The sequence below is a fragment of the Lycorma delicatula genome, chromosome 7 (genome assembly GCF_047948215.1).
Source record: "Lycorma delicatula isolate Av1 chromosome 7, ASM4794821v1, whole genome shotgun sequence".
Classification (NCBI taxonomy): Eukaryota; Metazoa; Arthropoda; class Insecta; order Hemiptera; family Fulgoridae; genus Lycorma; species Lycorma delicatula.
The window spans coordinates 41,546,117-41,562,414 of record NC_134461.1 but is presented as its reverse complement, the minus strand read 5'-3'; the positions used below and the strand labels follow the sequence as shown (position 1 = coordinate 41,562,414).

At 32.0% G+C, this 16,298-nt stretch overlaps 1 protein-coding gene across 4 annotated transcripts in view; it reads right to left on the bottom strand.

Moving 5' to 3' along the window:
- The window catches only part of cin (Molybdenum cofactor synthesis protein cinnamon), a 67,372-nt gene that overhangs the window by 10,066 nt on the left and 41,008 nt on the right, over positions 1-16,298 (bottom strand). For all 4 annotated transcript variants that reach the window (XM_075370335.1, XM_075370337.1, XM_075370334.1 and 1 more), the window contains 3 exons: positions 14,414-14,575; positions 5,635-5,806; positions 1,437-1,502 (listed from right to left, as the gene is read on the bottom strand). In XM_075370335.1, coding sequence (XP_075226450.1) covers positions 1,437-1,502; positions 5,635-5,806; positions 14,414-14,575 — 400 coding nt within the window. The remainder of the gene's footprint in view (positions 1-1,436; positions 1,503-5,634; positions 5,807-14,413; positions 14,576-16,298) is intronic.

Genomic DNA, 16,298 nt, shown 5'->3' with positions numbered 1-16,298 from the left:
TTGAAGTGTGAGCAAACGCATTGTCCTGATGGAAAAGCACTTTCTTCTTCAAATGTGGTATTTTTTTTTGCAATTTCTGCCTTTAGCTTGTCAAGTAATGATATGTAATACTGTCCTGTTATTGTTTTACCTTTTTGAGGATAATCAATAAAGTTCTGTTACTATCCTAAAAAATAGTCCTTTTTTGAAGCAGGTTCACCCTTTGCAGTTCACTGTTTTGACTGTTGTTTCGTCTCAGGAGTGTAACAGTAGATCCACGATTCATCTACAGTTATGAATTGACGCAAAAAATCTGACTTGTTTTGCTTAAATTGTTCCACTAGGGTCTTGGAAATGTTCATTCGAATGCGTTTTTGTTCCAAAGTGAGCAAACGCGTCTCCCAACACACAGATAGCTTATGCATATACAATTCTTCAGTTAATATATGACAAATACATTCTTTCGATATGCCTCTGCTATAGCCTATGCTGTCTCTCTAACCTTAATTCATCGGTCATCCAATACAATTTTGTGAACTTTTTCGATGATATTGGTGGTGGCTGCAGTTTTTGGCCATCCCAAACATTCATCATCAATCAAGTTAGTACGACCATGTTTAGATTCAGCTGCCCATCTTTTCATGGTGGCAAATGATGGGACAGAGTCCCCTTAAACAGCATCCAACTTGGTTTTAATTTGCGTAAGCAAATTGTCTTTCAATCACAGCACAATATTCAATTTTTTTTCCATTTTCACAAAAACGCTCACAAAGATTATCAAACAACAACTGAGCATCCAAAATAGCTAAATTTTAGTGAGTATGTTTCAATGCACATGAATACATTCCCTAACTTTTGTTGACGAGTGCTGCCATCTTCGTGATGAGGGTCAAAACGTTTCAGACAACCCTCGTAAACTTTACAAGAAAAATCATGGTGAAAACAATTTCTCAATAAATGCATTTGTTTTTGAATTATACCTAATCAAATTTCAAAAAATAGAAATATCATGCGTTATTAATAAAACGAGGAAAAATGCCTGTATAATTTTGCATTACCTTCAGAATTACTTCCAGTAAATGAATGCAGAGGTTCTGTTTAGAAACAGGTGTATAGAAAAACACCTGTTTCAGAAACCACAATAATAAAATGAAGTTACATGAAATTTGATACAATGCCCTGTGTTTAAACATTTTTAATCATTACTGAATTAAATACTCAGCAACTATTTGGTTACATTTTATAACCAGCAAAAATCTGGTTCTCCGACAACAGATGAGTTTACAAGATCACTTTATTCTATAACAGTAAGATTTAGAAACATTTGCATACGCTAATTTTTTTAGCAGGTTCTTTAGCAGCATTTAAAAACAAAAAAAAAAAATTATAATAAAAATTTTAATTTACCAGAATGTACAAAGTTAGAAACAGTTTTTAGTTTTATTGCATAGACTTACCAGTTTTAGAGTTAATACTGCTCTCTTCAATTCAGGCCTACTATCAAGTATCACTCTCTCTTTCAACTGGAAAAAGAAAAAAATTACTCTTTACCATCAAAAAATGAAAAAAATCAGACGTAATTCTGATATCTTTAGTATCAGAATATTAGATATTTTCTGATATATAAAAGAAGGTTAACCATATAAGATTTGGAGTTGTGGAATTTGCTCTTCATTCACTAAAGCGAATGTTAGAGGGGGAGAATGAATTGAATGATCTTTACTGGCTGCATAATGATCTCTGTTGATATAACAGTATACAAGATCAGTTGGAATATTATACATGAATGATAAATTGGTTGGGTGTGAAGAAAATTACACTTTCTGAAAATAACTAAGGAGTAATGAGATTGTAGTGGGTAGAGACAAGGATTTGTTAATGATGTAACTTTGAAGGGTATAGTTTTGTAACTGGTAGAAAATCTTTTTTATCTTTCTGCAGACAAAGGATTAAATGGAAGAGTGGGTCACTGGTCACTAATAAGTTAGGGAAAGAAAGCAAAATTCTCTAAAGCATAAAGCATTCATTCATAGCATTCTGTAGGATCTATCCTACAGAAAGTACAAATTCTAGTGTATACAACTAATGTGCCGGTAGTTCCTTATTTTGCAAAAACATGGGTTATGTCTGTGAGAGAAAAGAGTGGAACAGGATTCAGCAAACGATATGAAGTTTCTGAGATTAATAGTGGGCAAAACAAGAAGGGGATGAGGAATTGTTAACAGTAGCATTGAATGTAAACAGTGTATACAAGATAAATATAAAGATATACAGGAAAGGAAGGATAGTTTCAACAAATATTGTGAATGGAAAATGATAGGTCATAAAGGAAAGGATGTGAGTGGAAGGAAGATGGAAAGAATACGATAAAAGGAAGCAGACAGAACAGATGTTTTTATGGAAGGCAGAGAAGAAACAATGCTTGATAGATGGTGAAATTTGATTAATACCCAGATATAGCAGGAACTAAATATGTATCTGTGTGTAACACACAAGATATGCATGTAATGTAACAGGACCAGTGTAACTGATTTCTTCTGACTAAGAAGAAAGAGAAAATAATAATGAAAAGAAGAATCTAGAAGGAACTAAAAGGGATTCTTTTCTCAGAGTAATAAGTTCATTTAATAATTTATTTTTTGTAATATATAAAATGGTGCCTCCAAACATTGATGTTTGACCAGAAGGGTTACCAGACCAGAATAAGAATTTATAGAAAAACATAAGGGTGCGGATAATGAAAATTACGCTTCAACAATTAAAGGAGTGAGACGGTACTGGTTCTGCAGGCTAGGAAATATAAATACTGCCAGGGACCAGCAGAGAGTCAGTAGTTGTACGAGGCCGTGTTCGGCCCAGTTGTGATAAGTGGTAACAGAGTAGTTTTGCAAGGCTGAGTTCGATGTGGTTGCAATGATGGCAATAACAGTAAGCATGTGATAACAATGAGTGAAGAGTACATCAACAGGTATTTCAGCGCAGACAGTGGATGAATGCAGGAAGTTGTTTGGCAAGTTATTGGTAAACAGTAGTAAAAATGACAGTATTCTACTCATACATAAAGTGTAGAGTAGTTATTGTAAACAGTAAAGGTAATAATATTTGCAGAAAGTGAACTATATGAACTTTAGACTGTTCTATTGTTATCTTGTTGTTCATTATAACATTTTTAGTAAATTGGACTGTATTCTGTCCAAAAAAAAAAGTTTTGTAAAAACCTTTTTTTTTTTCTTTTATTTTTGAAGAAATCAAAAATTTGTTCAGTCAATTATAATTTTTATTTGGAATTAATTGTACCTGATTATTTTGAAATTTAGGACCTAAAGTTTTTCTTATAATTTTTGTTTCATTCTTTTTCTGGTTTCTGTATTCTGGTTTTGGTAATTTAACTGTCAGTAAACAAATTGTGTCTTTTTATCTGTATTCCTATTTTATATATAATATATATATATGCATTGTCACTATCATTATCTCATTGTTATTATTTATTTTGCTTATAAATCATTAGGGTAAATAAATTGGTAAGACTTTTTTTTACATTTGATAGTCTCTCAATATCCTTGTCTAATCGCAAACATATGACACTGGTGTCAAAAGTGGGATATTGAGAGCACCAGAGTATCAACGGTAGTTTATATTTGTTTAAGGTTAATATTTGTTATTACTTTTATTTATTTATTTTTTTTAATAGTGGTTGTACTTGTTTGCTTACTGTTTGAGTTACTAGTGTTATTTAAAAATGTTTTTTCATAGCAGTAGTAGATAGCTTTTATTATCTTTTATTTCATTATTATTATTTTTATCTCTTTTGGACACTAGATTGTATTTATATCAAAAATACAATATTCTTTTTCATTTGTAATAAAAGTAATTACAAGCAATAGTTTTCTGATCTGTTCCATCATTCAGTCTACATATCTCTTCCACTCTATACTTTTCCTCTTGTCATGTATTATTACTCCTGACAATAATTTACATAGTCTCCCCAGGGAACTAAGTTTCTATTACACACATTGAGGGAAAGATTTATCTGCCTTCCACCATAAGCGTCATTATTTTTTAACCTTTCTTCCTGCATGAAGAACAGACATGATAGTAAGTGAAAAAGCCATCATGCCAAGTCGATCTCCAAGGCTTTCTTTCTAATAAGCATCACCAAGGAAGCACCTACCTTCCTTGGTACCTTCCTTGATCCTTAATCACTAAGGATGCTGCTTTGCTTATGATCCTAGGTAGGGTTTGTTATTCTTTTCTAAAGCAATAAAGACCTACCTAAAAGCCCACCTGTCTAAAACACTAAGGTCTTTGTAATGGTCAGTGTTTTTAATAATGTTAATTTTTTTTGTTTTTAGTCCCTTGACTGGTTTGATGCAGCTCTACCTACATCCTTAATAACTACTGAAAGAGCTGCTGCTGCTGCTGCCCTCTTTCAGGATTCATTTCTTAGTCTGGCTCTCAACAGATACCTCTCCGATATGGTTGCACCTTCAGTCCAGTTACTCTGTATCACTGAGCACTCAAGCCCCCTCACCATCGGCAAGGTCTCATGATTCACAGAGGGAGAAGTAATGTAGTATTACTTTAATATCTTAATATTACTTTAAGTGTTTACAGGTAATGTAATATAGTTTTCTAAGTAAAATAAAAACTGACTGAAAGAGTAACGAAAACTTTTCTAAATGTTAAAAATTTTACATGGATATGAAACACGGGGTTGCTAAACACTAAATGGGATGTATTGCTGTCAGAGAATATTACTATTCTCTATATAGCAAGGACAACAAATAAAAAATTCCTAAGAAGGATAAATTAAAATAAAGAATTAGATAAATGCAAGGGACACACTGAGACATGAGAATATAATTAAAATCGGTTGAAAGAAAGAATTGCAGGGGCAATTATTCACTTCTGTCAATATTTTTGTAAGATTTACTTCCTTAAATCAATACAATTTTTAATATTTTTTATGTTAATGAGATACATATTTTATGAAAAAAATTTTCTCTTTAAAAAAAATTCTTGTACTAATGGTATTCAATATTATAGTTGAATTGAATATTTTCAATCTATAATGAATCGGTTATTATTGATTTAACAAGACACAGTGAAAAATAGAACCTTTTTTTATTTATTACATTTTTCATATTAGCAGATAAAATTATTATTACCTTGCTAGAACAAATGAAAAAACAATTGTAGCAAATTTTTTAATATTAGTAGAACAAAATGTCCGTCAACATTTTTGTCTAACCATTCTTTACAACCTGCAATTCTGTGCCTACAGAAAATCTACTACCACCCTCATATCAAAGCACCATTAATTTTTTAATATACCTAAGTAAACTAAATTTTTTTTACAAATTTCTAGTTACTAAAAGACAAGAACATTCTGTACTTTTAAAAACATTTCTTGCCGTTATTTAAAATATTTTTCATTATTTACTTTTCCATTTTGTATTACTATGCTTATATATTTTTAAGTTTTGAAAAAAACTTTTTTAACTACTAGATTTTTAACCTAATAAATAAAATAAGCCTCTCTGATCGTATGATCTATATTAAAAACAGTTTTATCCTTAAAAGAAAGGTTAATTGACTAAATGTAACAGGTATGAGGTATAACCAGGATAATTTAATGTATTTAAAATTACTTACCTTGACAACAACAAATCTATTCTTGTAGTTTGGATATCCTGAAAGCTTGCGTAAAGCTGGTAATACAAAAACATGACATGTAACAGCAGCACTACTGGGATTGCCAGGTAATGCAAACACTAATTTTTCTCTCTTGTCATTTCCAACACAAGTAGCAAATGTCATTGGTTTCCTGGAAAATGAATATAATTAAAAAAAAAAGAGCATTGATTTACGGTTTAAATTTAAGTAAAATTTTTCTTTTAAAACTTATTATCTCTTTTAGACACTTTCCCAGAGATCTCTGCTGCTTCAGTTTTTTTTATATAAAAATAAAAGAAATAATTAAAAATTATAGATATACTCTTATTAGGACGAAATGATTCCGGAACCGATTTAAACTTTCTCCATACTTAAAATCTCAAAAAAAAAAATCGGTTTGCGCCTCCATGTTGGTTCGTCTGGATAACCAGTTAGAAACGTGGAGATTTCTACTGGTGAACTAAATTAGAATCACCTCTCTGGATCACATCCAGAGTTGTAACTCGGGAATTTATTCCCACCCAAGGCTGACTTGCCTTTGAAAGTCAAATATGGAAGGTCTTTTAAGAAAAAATCCACCTTCTGGTAAATACCAGAGAAGGCTGCACTCGGATCCGGTGGGCAGCTGCTTAAAAGATAACAATGAATCGGAGCGTTTGGAAACACCCAAAAACAACACAACTTCAAAATTGAGGATAAGACACAAGCAAATAAACTACATTGCCACTCACAACATTAATTCTCTAACTCAACCCGGCAAACTAAAAACTCTAACAGACATAATGGACAAACAAAATATCCTAATCGCAGGACTTCAAGAAACAAGAAACACCGATCGAGAGCCGTTTGAATCTCAGGGTTACAGAATTTACAAAGGAATCCCCGGGAAACGTGTGATGAAGAATTGCCCACAGTTCGGAACAGGATTTGCAATCAATCTTAAAATAATTGACTCAGTCGTAGAATTTAAGTCTTACTCCCCCAGGATTTCAACCTTAACCCTTTCTTTTTCCTATTTAGCCTCCGGTAACTACCGTTTAGATAATTCTTCAGAGGATGAATGAGGATGATATGTATGAGTGTAGTCTTGTACATTCTCAGTTCGACCATTCCTGAGATGTGTGGTTAATTGAAACCCAACCACCAAAGAACACCGGGAACCCTAAAATCATTCAACCTTAACCCTAAAATCAGCCAATAAATTCTACACCATAATAAATGTCCATGCTCCCACCAATGACAAAAACAATCTTAAAAAAGATAGAGAAGAGATGGACAAATTCTGGGAACTTCTTGACCAAACTGCAAACAACATAAATAAGACCCACACGAAGATTTTAATAGGGGACTTTAATGCCCAACTTGGTAAAGAACGAAGATATCGTGATATTATCGGAAAATGGCCTGCCCAAAAGAAAACTAACAAGAACGGCCAAAGACTTGTCGAATTTTGCAGAAACCATAATATGATCTCAAAATCCACCTATTTTATGAGAAAACCAAACAAATTGAAGACTTGGAAACACCCAGATTGGAAAAAAGGAGAATGGCAACTGGATCATGTTTGCATGGACCGAAATTATCACAAGGAGATTTATAATGTAAAAGTCTTGAGAGGAACAGATACTGGATCGGACCATTACTTAATTAAAGTTAAAATAAAATTCACCCCGCATAAAAAGAAAAAATCCCAACCTAAAAACAAAAGAGCTTATGATCCACATAAATTAATAAACAATGCCATCTTTGAAGAAACAAAAAAAAAAATCAAATTAACTAATAATTTAAAAGAACTGACATCCCAACTGAAAGAAATAGCTGAAGAACTAGCCCCTATAAACCCAAGAAAAAAACACCAATGGTGGAATTAAGAATGTGACAAAGCAGTCAAAGACCGATACCGGGCTTGGATCAACCACCAAACCCAGAAAACTGAAGAATCTAACCATGAATTCACCAAACAAAGGAAAATAACTCAGAAAATTATAAGAGGAACCAAACGACAAGCCCAAAAAAACTTGATTCAGCAAATAGAAGAAAGTTCCAAGAAAACTAATTTCTGAGACTATTATAAAATTTTTGGTCAGGCTCTTCAAAGATATGAACCACCCACCCTTATGCTGAGAGGAAAAAAAGGAAATATGGCCCACACCAATAAAGAAAATGCTGAAATTTTGGCAGAAACCTTCAATAGACTCCTCAACTGTGACGACCCCCCAGAGCTTTTTGAGATTGACACTGAAACTCCAGTTAAAACTTCACTAGTAAATATCAACCCGCCAACAATTCAAGAAGTTCTCGCAGCCTTAAATGAAATAAAAAACTACAAAGCAAGTGGAGAAGACCAGCTTTTTGCAGAACTCTGGAAACACTCATCTGTTTATTCAGTCAAAACTTCCCTACATCTATGCCTCATGAAAATATGGAATGAAGAAAAACTTCCAGAACACTGGACCACAGCCCTCATCCATCCATTACATAAAAAAGGGGATAAAACTAATCCGGAAAACTACAGAGGCATATCTCTCCTGGATTGCACATACAAAATCCTGTCGAGAATCATATACAACCGATGCAAAGACCAACTTGAACTGGAACTTGGGGAATACCAAGGGGGATTTAGGCCATGGAGAGGTTGCCCGGAGCAAATAATATCCCTAAAACTTATGATGGACATATAAAAGACGGAAAAAACAACTAATAATCACCTTCGTCGACTTTAAAAGGGCCTATGATTGTATACACCGACCATCCATGCTGAATATTCTGAGAAACCTGGACCTTCACCCTAAACTCGTAAACATGATAAAATTAACTTTAACCAATACCCAGTCCAGAGTGAAATTCAGAGGTGAACTCTCTCAACCCTTCTACATAAAAACTGGATTGAGGCAAGGAGACGGCCTCTCACCACTCCTTTTTAACTGCGCCCTCGAATTTGTCATGAGAAAATGGTATGAAATAAATCCCAAAAATATAAAAATGGGTACTAAGAAAAACTCCATCACACTAAATTGCCTAGGATTTGCAGATGACCTCGCTCTTTTAGCAAATAATATTCAAGAAGCCAAAACACAAATCATGAGCCTTCAAAACCTAGCACAAAAGATAGGGCTTCATATCTCTTTCGAAAAAACTGAACTAATGGCCATAGATCCTCTGGTAATAGAGCACATTACGGTAAACAATCAGAAAATTAAAATAGTAAAACAATTTAAATATCTAGGGGAAATAATAACTTATAATTTAAATGAAAAAGTGACATGGCAAAACAGGACAAATAAAATGATTAAAGCCCAAAAATTAACTTGGTCAACATATAACAAAAAATGCCTTTCTGCTAAAACAAAACTTAAACATTATAAAACTGTAGTACAGCCAGAAGTCACCTACGGAAGCGAGACCCTTTTCAAAATCACTCAGAAAAACCGAATTGAAAAAATTCTGAAAATAGAGAAGAGAATTGTCAGAACGTGTATCAATAAAAAACACCAAAAAGAAGGCCAATGGTGGATTGTGCCAAATGAGGTGGTGTATCGAGAAATAGAGCCTGTTACTGATACTATGCGGAAAAAAAGAATCTCTTTCTTCGGTCATCTCATAAGGACACCGGAAACAAGACTGTCAAGAAATATCATTGAAAAGCTCTGGTTCCAAAAGCTAGAAGTAGGATGGATCAAAGAAATTAGAGAAGATATGAAAGAATTGGGAATTTCCCTGACTGACCTACAGAATAAAACTGGAAAAATTACAAAGCTAAAAGATAAAAGCATTAGATTTAAACAAAAGACAGACAAACGACAAAATACAACGAAGAGGGTGTTTACAGATGAAGAAAAGAAAGCAAGATCTGAACGGATGAAGAAATACTGGGCAGCTCGAAAGAGTAAAATAACACGCTTTTCTCAGAAAAGATCTAACTAAAATTGACTTAAGTGGTCCCATGTTGGCCGTAAAAGCATAATAATAATAATAATACTCTTATTATATCAGTCAATTAAGTAAATGAATAACTCCAAAGTCAATTAAATCAGTTGATGGTAAATTCAACTAATCTTTTGGTACCATATTTGAAAACATTTTTAATATAAATTATACATTTTTTAATTATTAAAATTATTCTCTTATGCCAATCATCATGTTTTACTCTTTGATTTTTTATATTTTCATTTATTTTTTTAATACTGTGTATTTGTTTAAAAGTAAAAGGAAATAAATACACATTTTCAAATGTGTCTATTTCCCTAATGTAGTAAACATATTAGTTGTAATATATATTATAATAGTCTAAAAAGTATAGTCTTTTATGTACAAGATAGCGTTAGTGTATTTTGGTAAAAATCAAGACTGGCACGTAAGCAGGCACGACATCGCCAGTGACCTAAACATTCACACCAGTGTTAACCATTTGAAGAAAGCTGGCTACAAAAAAAGTTTGATGTTTGGGTGCTACGTAATCAACAAAGAAATTTTCACAATCAAATTTCTATCTACGAATCTCAACTGAAATGTAACTAAATGATCCATTTCTGAAATGGTTGATCATGAGTAATGAAAGGCAGATAACCTTTGACAACAGCGAGCGAAAAAGATCGTGGCTGAAGCAAGGAGAAGCTCCACAGTCTGTGGCAAAGCCCACAATGACTCCAGGAAGGTTGTCCTGTGCATTTGGTGGGACAGGAAGGGCATTGTGCATCATGAGCTGCTGCCACCAGGCAGAACGATAGACTCAGACATCATACTGTCCACAATTAGTGCAACTGCACCTAGCAATTTAAAAGAAACTGCCTGAACTGGTCAACAGAAAGGATGTTGTATACCATGCTGACAATACCAGACTGCATACATCTTTAACATCCTGTCAGAAATTGAGAGAACTTGACTGGGAGGTTTTAATGCATCCAGCAACTGGATCTGGCACTGTCAAGAGTATTTGTTTTGGTTTGTAGAACTCCCTGAATGGTGTTAAGTTTCAAAAGAGGCCTATGAAAACAATGTATGACAATTTTTTGACCAGAAACCACAGAAATTCTACAACAATGGAATTATGGTGTTGCCAAAAAAATGGCAGATCATCAAAAAAGAATGGTGCATATCTGGTTTCATAATGTTATTTTTTAATAAATGTATTCTTAATTTTGGCCTTCAAGGTTCAACACGTTTTAGACAACCTAATATTTGAACTGCTTGTAAATGTTCTTAAAAACATTTTTTAAGATTTCTATATGTCATTTCTATGTAGAATTTTTAAGCTTTTCTCTTGCATACTATTTTATACACATGTTTTTATAACGAATATTAAAAATAAATTTTTTGTAACTTTATTTAATTTTTTGTTTTCAAGATTAAAAGCAATATTTATTTTTGAAAACTTTTGGTATAATAAAAACATAGGGTAACATTTGTTTTCTTTTATTAATTATAAAATAATTAATGTTTAAAATACTTTGTTAATTTAATTACATTTTATAGCAAAACCATTTTCAGTTGTAATGTCTTTTATTAGACACAACTCTAAATCACTTAACTGAAATAATAGCTCTACAATCTGAAGCTCTACTAACTAGCAAAATTAAGACAAACACTTTTTATAAATGATCACAAGCTAAGAGATAAAAATCTCTCTTTTTTTAAATTTTATAATTGTTTAGGACCAGAATAAAGACTAGCGCACCAATTAAGCAAAAAACTCTACAGTAAATAAAATCACATGAAGTACCAAAGTGAAGGTAGATGCAAAGACAAATAATGCTTGGCCTGACAGACCTCATCCACTGTAGATAATGCTGTAACATTACAATGCATAAGGTATATTTTGATCTAGACACATTACTTTTTGCCAGATTTCAGATAGAAAAGTAGAAAAAAATGCCAGATATTATAAAATGATATTATGCTGGCCTCGGTGGCACAAGTGGTAGCATCTCGGCCTTTCAGCCAGAAGTCCCAGGTTCGAAAATCCCGGTCAGGCATGACATTTTCACACAAGCTACAAATCAATCATTTCATCCTTTGAAGCAATACCTAATAGTGGTCCTGGAGGTTAAAGAAAAAAAAAAAAGATTATGGAATAAATTAATCTTTAAGAGCTTAAACATATTCATGTTAAAGTACAGTCTTGTTTAAAATCATGATTTATTTTTCCACCTCTAGCAGTTTACCAAATATATTTTCCCTTTGTATAGCTTTTCTATATATCTGCATTAAATTATTGCTCCATTTTGTTTCTAACAAAAATTTTCTAATCGGACACAAAAATTACTTTTCCAAAAATTTACTATTTTTTTTTACATTACAACAATTTATCTTACTTTACAATTCTCCGCTTTCTTTTAAGTTTTATTTTGTCTCCACTCTATTAATCTGTATTTTTTCTACCTAATATGTCTCTTCTACTTCAGGGTTTATCACAATTTCTTACCTTAGAAATATTAAATTAAACGTAAAAATTTTCATAAAAGAATTGAAACAATCACAGTGTACTACTAAAATAAAAAAATATTTCATATTAACACGGGTCATCACTTCATTCTACAGTTTCTGCTAGAAAAAATTTCACCCACAATTCTGCTACAACAATAAAATAGAAAAACAACTATACTGAAAATCTTTTGGCTACATTGGTATTGTTCACACATAATTTTTAAAAAAATGGATCCTAGTACTGAATATCCCCAGTATATTCTAAAAAAAAAAAAATGTTATAAAGCCTAAATAAGAGTTGGAGTTAATAAAAAAAAATAAATAAATAAATATATAAAAATTTGTATTGAAATTAGTAACAAATTTAATTCTCAGGAAATATGTAAATTAAAATCAACTGAAAGTAAATATCTTAAAAGATTTTACAAGTTTATTTTTTTCTATGATGCAAAAGATTTTTGGTTACGTTTAACATTTCTTTTTTTATTTTAATAATTATACTCAAGTGCTTTGTTTTAAATATATGTTACATTTCCTTAGTATATCTGTTTCAGTTGACTTACACCAATTTTTTGACAATTTAATGATCCACAAATTTTGTTACAAAGTTTACAATTGCTGGTAATTCAACAAAATTAGTTTCAAAGCAAAGCTAAATATATAAAGTATGTTCTTCAACTCCAGTATTTTGGCTTTACAATTTTCCAATAAACTACCAGAGACACAATTGTAAAATCCATTTTTTTATTGTTTTACGATCAAGAAACACATATACCATCAACTCTGCCCTACAGATGACAAAATAGCCTCATTTTACCATACATTCAGCAAATTTCAGGGTGAAATTTTTCAGCAACAGGAAAACAAGCATTTATATATGTAGTATTTATTTTTACTTATTTTCACCTGTATAGCATATCTTGAATGATTTATGATTCACATTAAAAATTGTCATGCACATTATGTCTGAAAAGTTCCCGAACTAAATTAAATAGAAATACAGATTTAAAGATAAACTAATTTACTCACATCAGCCCTCTACGTAGAACCCTTCTCTAGTTATACACTTGTTGCAGCCCAGTAGAGCCTGTCAAACGCACAGGAGAAATTACTTTGTGGGTTCACCTTCAACTGCTTGGTGCAAGCCCTTTTGATGGCCGGAATGACATCAAAAAAGTGGCCTTTTATCTTCCAACTTGAGTTTCAGGAACAGAAAATAGTCTGCTGGAGCCAAGTTGGATGAATAGGTGAGTGGGATAAGATGGTGATCTGATTTACGGCCAAAAATATTGCCATGTGTGCCAGGGCATTGTTGTGCAAGAGTCCAACTGCCTGGATCCCAGTACTCTGGCCAGATTCAATGAATGCGCGACATATCAGGCATTTCATTACTTTCAAATAGAATTTAGAATTCATGGTTTGACCAGTTGGGACAAATTCGTGAAGAATCAGGCTCTTTGAGTCAAAGAATGCAATCAACATCATTTTCACTCGATTTTTGCTGCTTGACTTTCACCGATCTTTGTGCTCCAGGACTCAACCAAGCAGCAGATTGATGCTTCGTTTATGGTTCATATATGAAGCACCAGTTTCAAAAAATTTGGGTCGCTATTGGCAAATGAGCACAAGAAAGACAAACCAGTTTTTGTTCTTCAATCAAGAAGTGTGGAATGAAACGAGAGTACACCGTTCAGTGGCTCATTTTCTGTTAGAATTGAATGTACCACATCTTTACCAATGTCTAGCTCTTCTGCTATGGCCCAAAGGAGAAGATGAGGTTGTTTGAACAGGAGCGCATTCACTTTCACGTTTTTATTGTGAACAGCTGTTGATGGCCTCCCACTTCGTTCATCTTCACCCAACAACTTTCTACAGTTTTTAAACTACTTCCACCACATGTATGCTGTAGTACAAGATGCAAATTCATCACATTGCTGAATCATAGAATAAGTTTCATGCTTGCTGAATCATATAAGTTTTAAAAAATTATTTTTGAAGTCGAACACAGAATTTTATCACGTTTCTATGTTCCACGTCGAAAGCTCATACAAGGTCACATGAACACAACTATGCGGCCAAATAAAACTCGAGACTGGAGTGATGAAATTTTGTACACACACTCCTCAGACATCATACTACATAGTTCCTTGGTTGTCTGAGAGATGGCGCTACTTGTATAGACTACAGAAATTTAGTTGGGAACTTTTCAGACCTACTGTTTAAGTTTTTATAATTTGGATAAATATAATTTTCAATTATATGGAACATCATATTATTATGTAGCCATGAACTAAAAATGTACATGTATAATAATACAAAGATATAAAATAATTACCCAGGCTTCATGTTCACTCTACCAAAATGTATGTTTGCTTCTAAATCAGTTTTTAATATACTTTTAATGATATCTCTTTCACCCATAGACACACTTCCAGTAGTGATTAGTACATCAACATCTTCCAAAGCATCAACTATCTTCTTCAGAACATCATTAGGACTATGGACATAAAATTAAAACAAAGATAAAACCTATTCCAATTTTATAATCACTATTTTCTTATAGAACTACATAATTGCAGAGGTGCATGAGCATGCACATGCGCGTGTGCGTGCATGCACACACATACACACACAAGAGAGGAGAGAGAGAGAGAGAGATAAAAATGTGTAAAAATAAAAGAAGATGTACACTGTTCGAATGCAAACATAGTATTACAATTGCAAAAACAACCTAGAGATTTGGAAGATTCGTGATAAGAAAAAAAATCAGAATACTGAAAAAATACTACATTTATAAATATAAACAAAAATATAAAAAGATGAACTGTCAGATCACATTTAAGATAATTTAATTAAAAACATAATAAAAATACAATCAGTCAGCAATAATGACAATAGAACTAGGGAAATACTAAGTTTTTAAGATTAAATTGTTCCAGTACTGGACAGCAAAATTACATGTACACATATATCATTCAAACTTTTATAATAGAAAACACTATAATTAAAAAAAAGATAAATTAAAATAATATGTTTTAATGATATAAATATAGAATTTAATACCAACTGAAAAATACAGCAAAAACAATTTATTGGAAATTAACAGAAGTTTAACTTATCTAATTACTGTTTTGGTGGTTTATATATATATATATATGTATCTGTAGCAATATAATGACACAATCTCCATTTTTAATGAAAATGGGTTTATCAATGAATCGTATAGTATTTTTTTCCACTCCTTCCAGTGGGATAGTTATTTATAACTATCCCCAGTTATAAATGATAAACAAAATAGCTACTTTTAAATTGACTACTAGATTTTGTATGCAATATTACATATACAATAAATATTATACTTAGAACAATTCTGTATCCTGGAGGTAAAGGACAGCATCTCTATTTTTACAATTTTGCAGTAAAGCAAAGTTTGAAGTTTTGAAATTTGCTTTTTTCTAATTTCCTTTGCTAATCATCATCCTTCCATCATAACCTTTTCTACTAAAATACCTTATTAAAAAATTAAGCCTCTGTGTATGTGTAAAAATGTTATCAAAAAATTACTGAATTTTTTATAACAGAATGAAATTTTGAAGGCTTCCTGGAATTGAAGAAAGGGTTATAATTTAAAAAAGACAGTTTATTGCATCCTGCATTAAGTATGACCAAAAGAAGATGTAGAAATATGGAGGGTACAAAACCAAAAGTAAATGCTTTTCATTATAGTTTAAACAAAAATGATGTAAAAACAAGGGTAAGTAAAGAGATGTTTTTAAACACATTAGCTATATCTAATACAGTTAACACAATTAAATAACAAGAACCTGGAGGGATCATAGAATTAGACAAAAGAGGATGTGGCTACCCCTGTCATGAAAACACCCGAAGAAATAATTAAAAATGTTATTCAACATATAAATGTTATCCCAAAATATGAGAGCTACTGCTATTCATGCTTGAAAACTAATAAACAGTTTTTAAGAGTAATTGTATTCATGCATCAAGAATTCTTTGCTGAAAATAAAATAGGTAAAGAAAAATTAGCAGAAAAAGTGGCCTTATATAGATAAATCTAAAAAAAATTCAACTTGTTATTTAAACAGCACAAACAGATACAAGTGATTCATATCTAGCAAAATTAAAAGGGAGAATTAACTTCAGATGGTAAAAAATCTATTCAAAGTAATCATAAATTGCACTTTACCCACAGAAGTAGTATG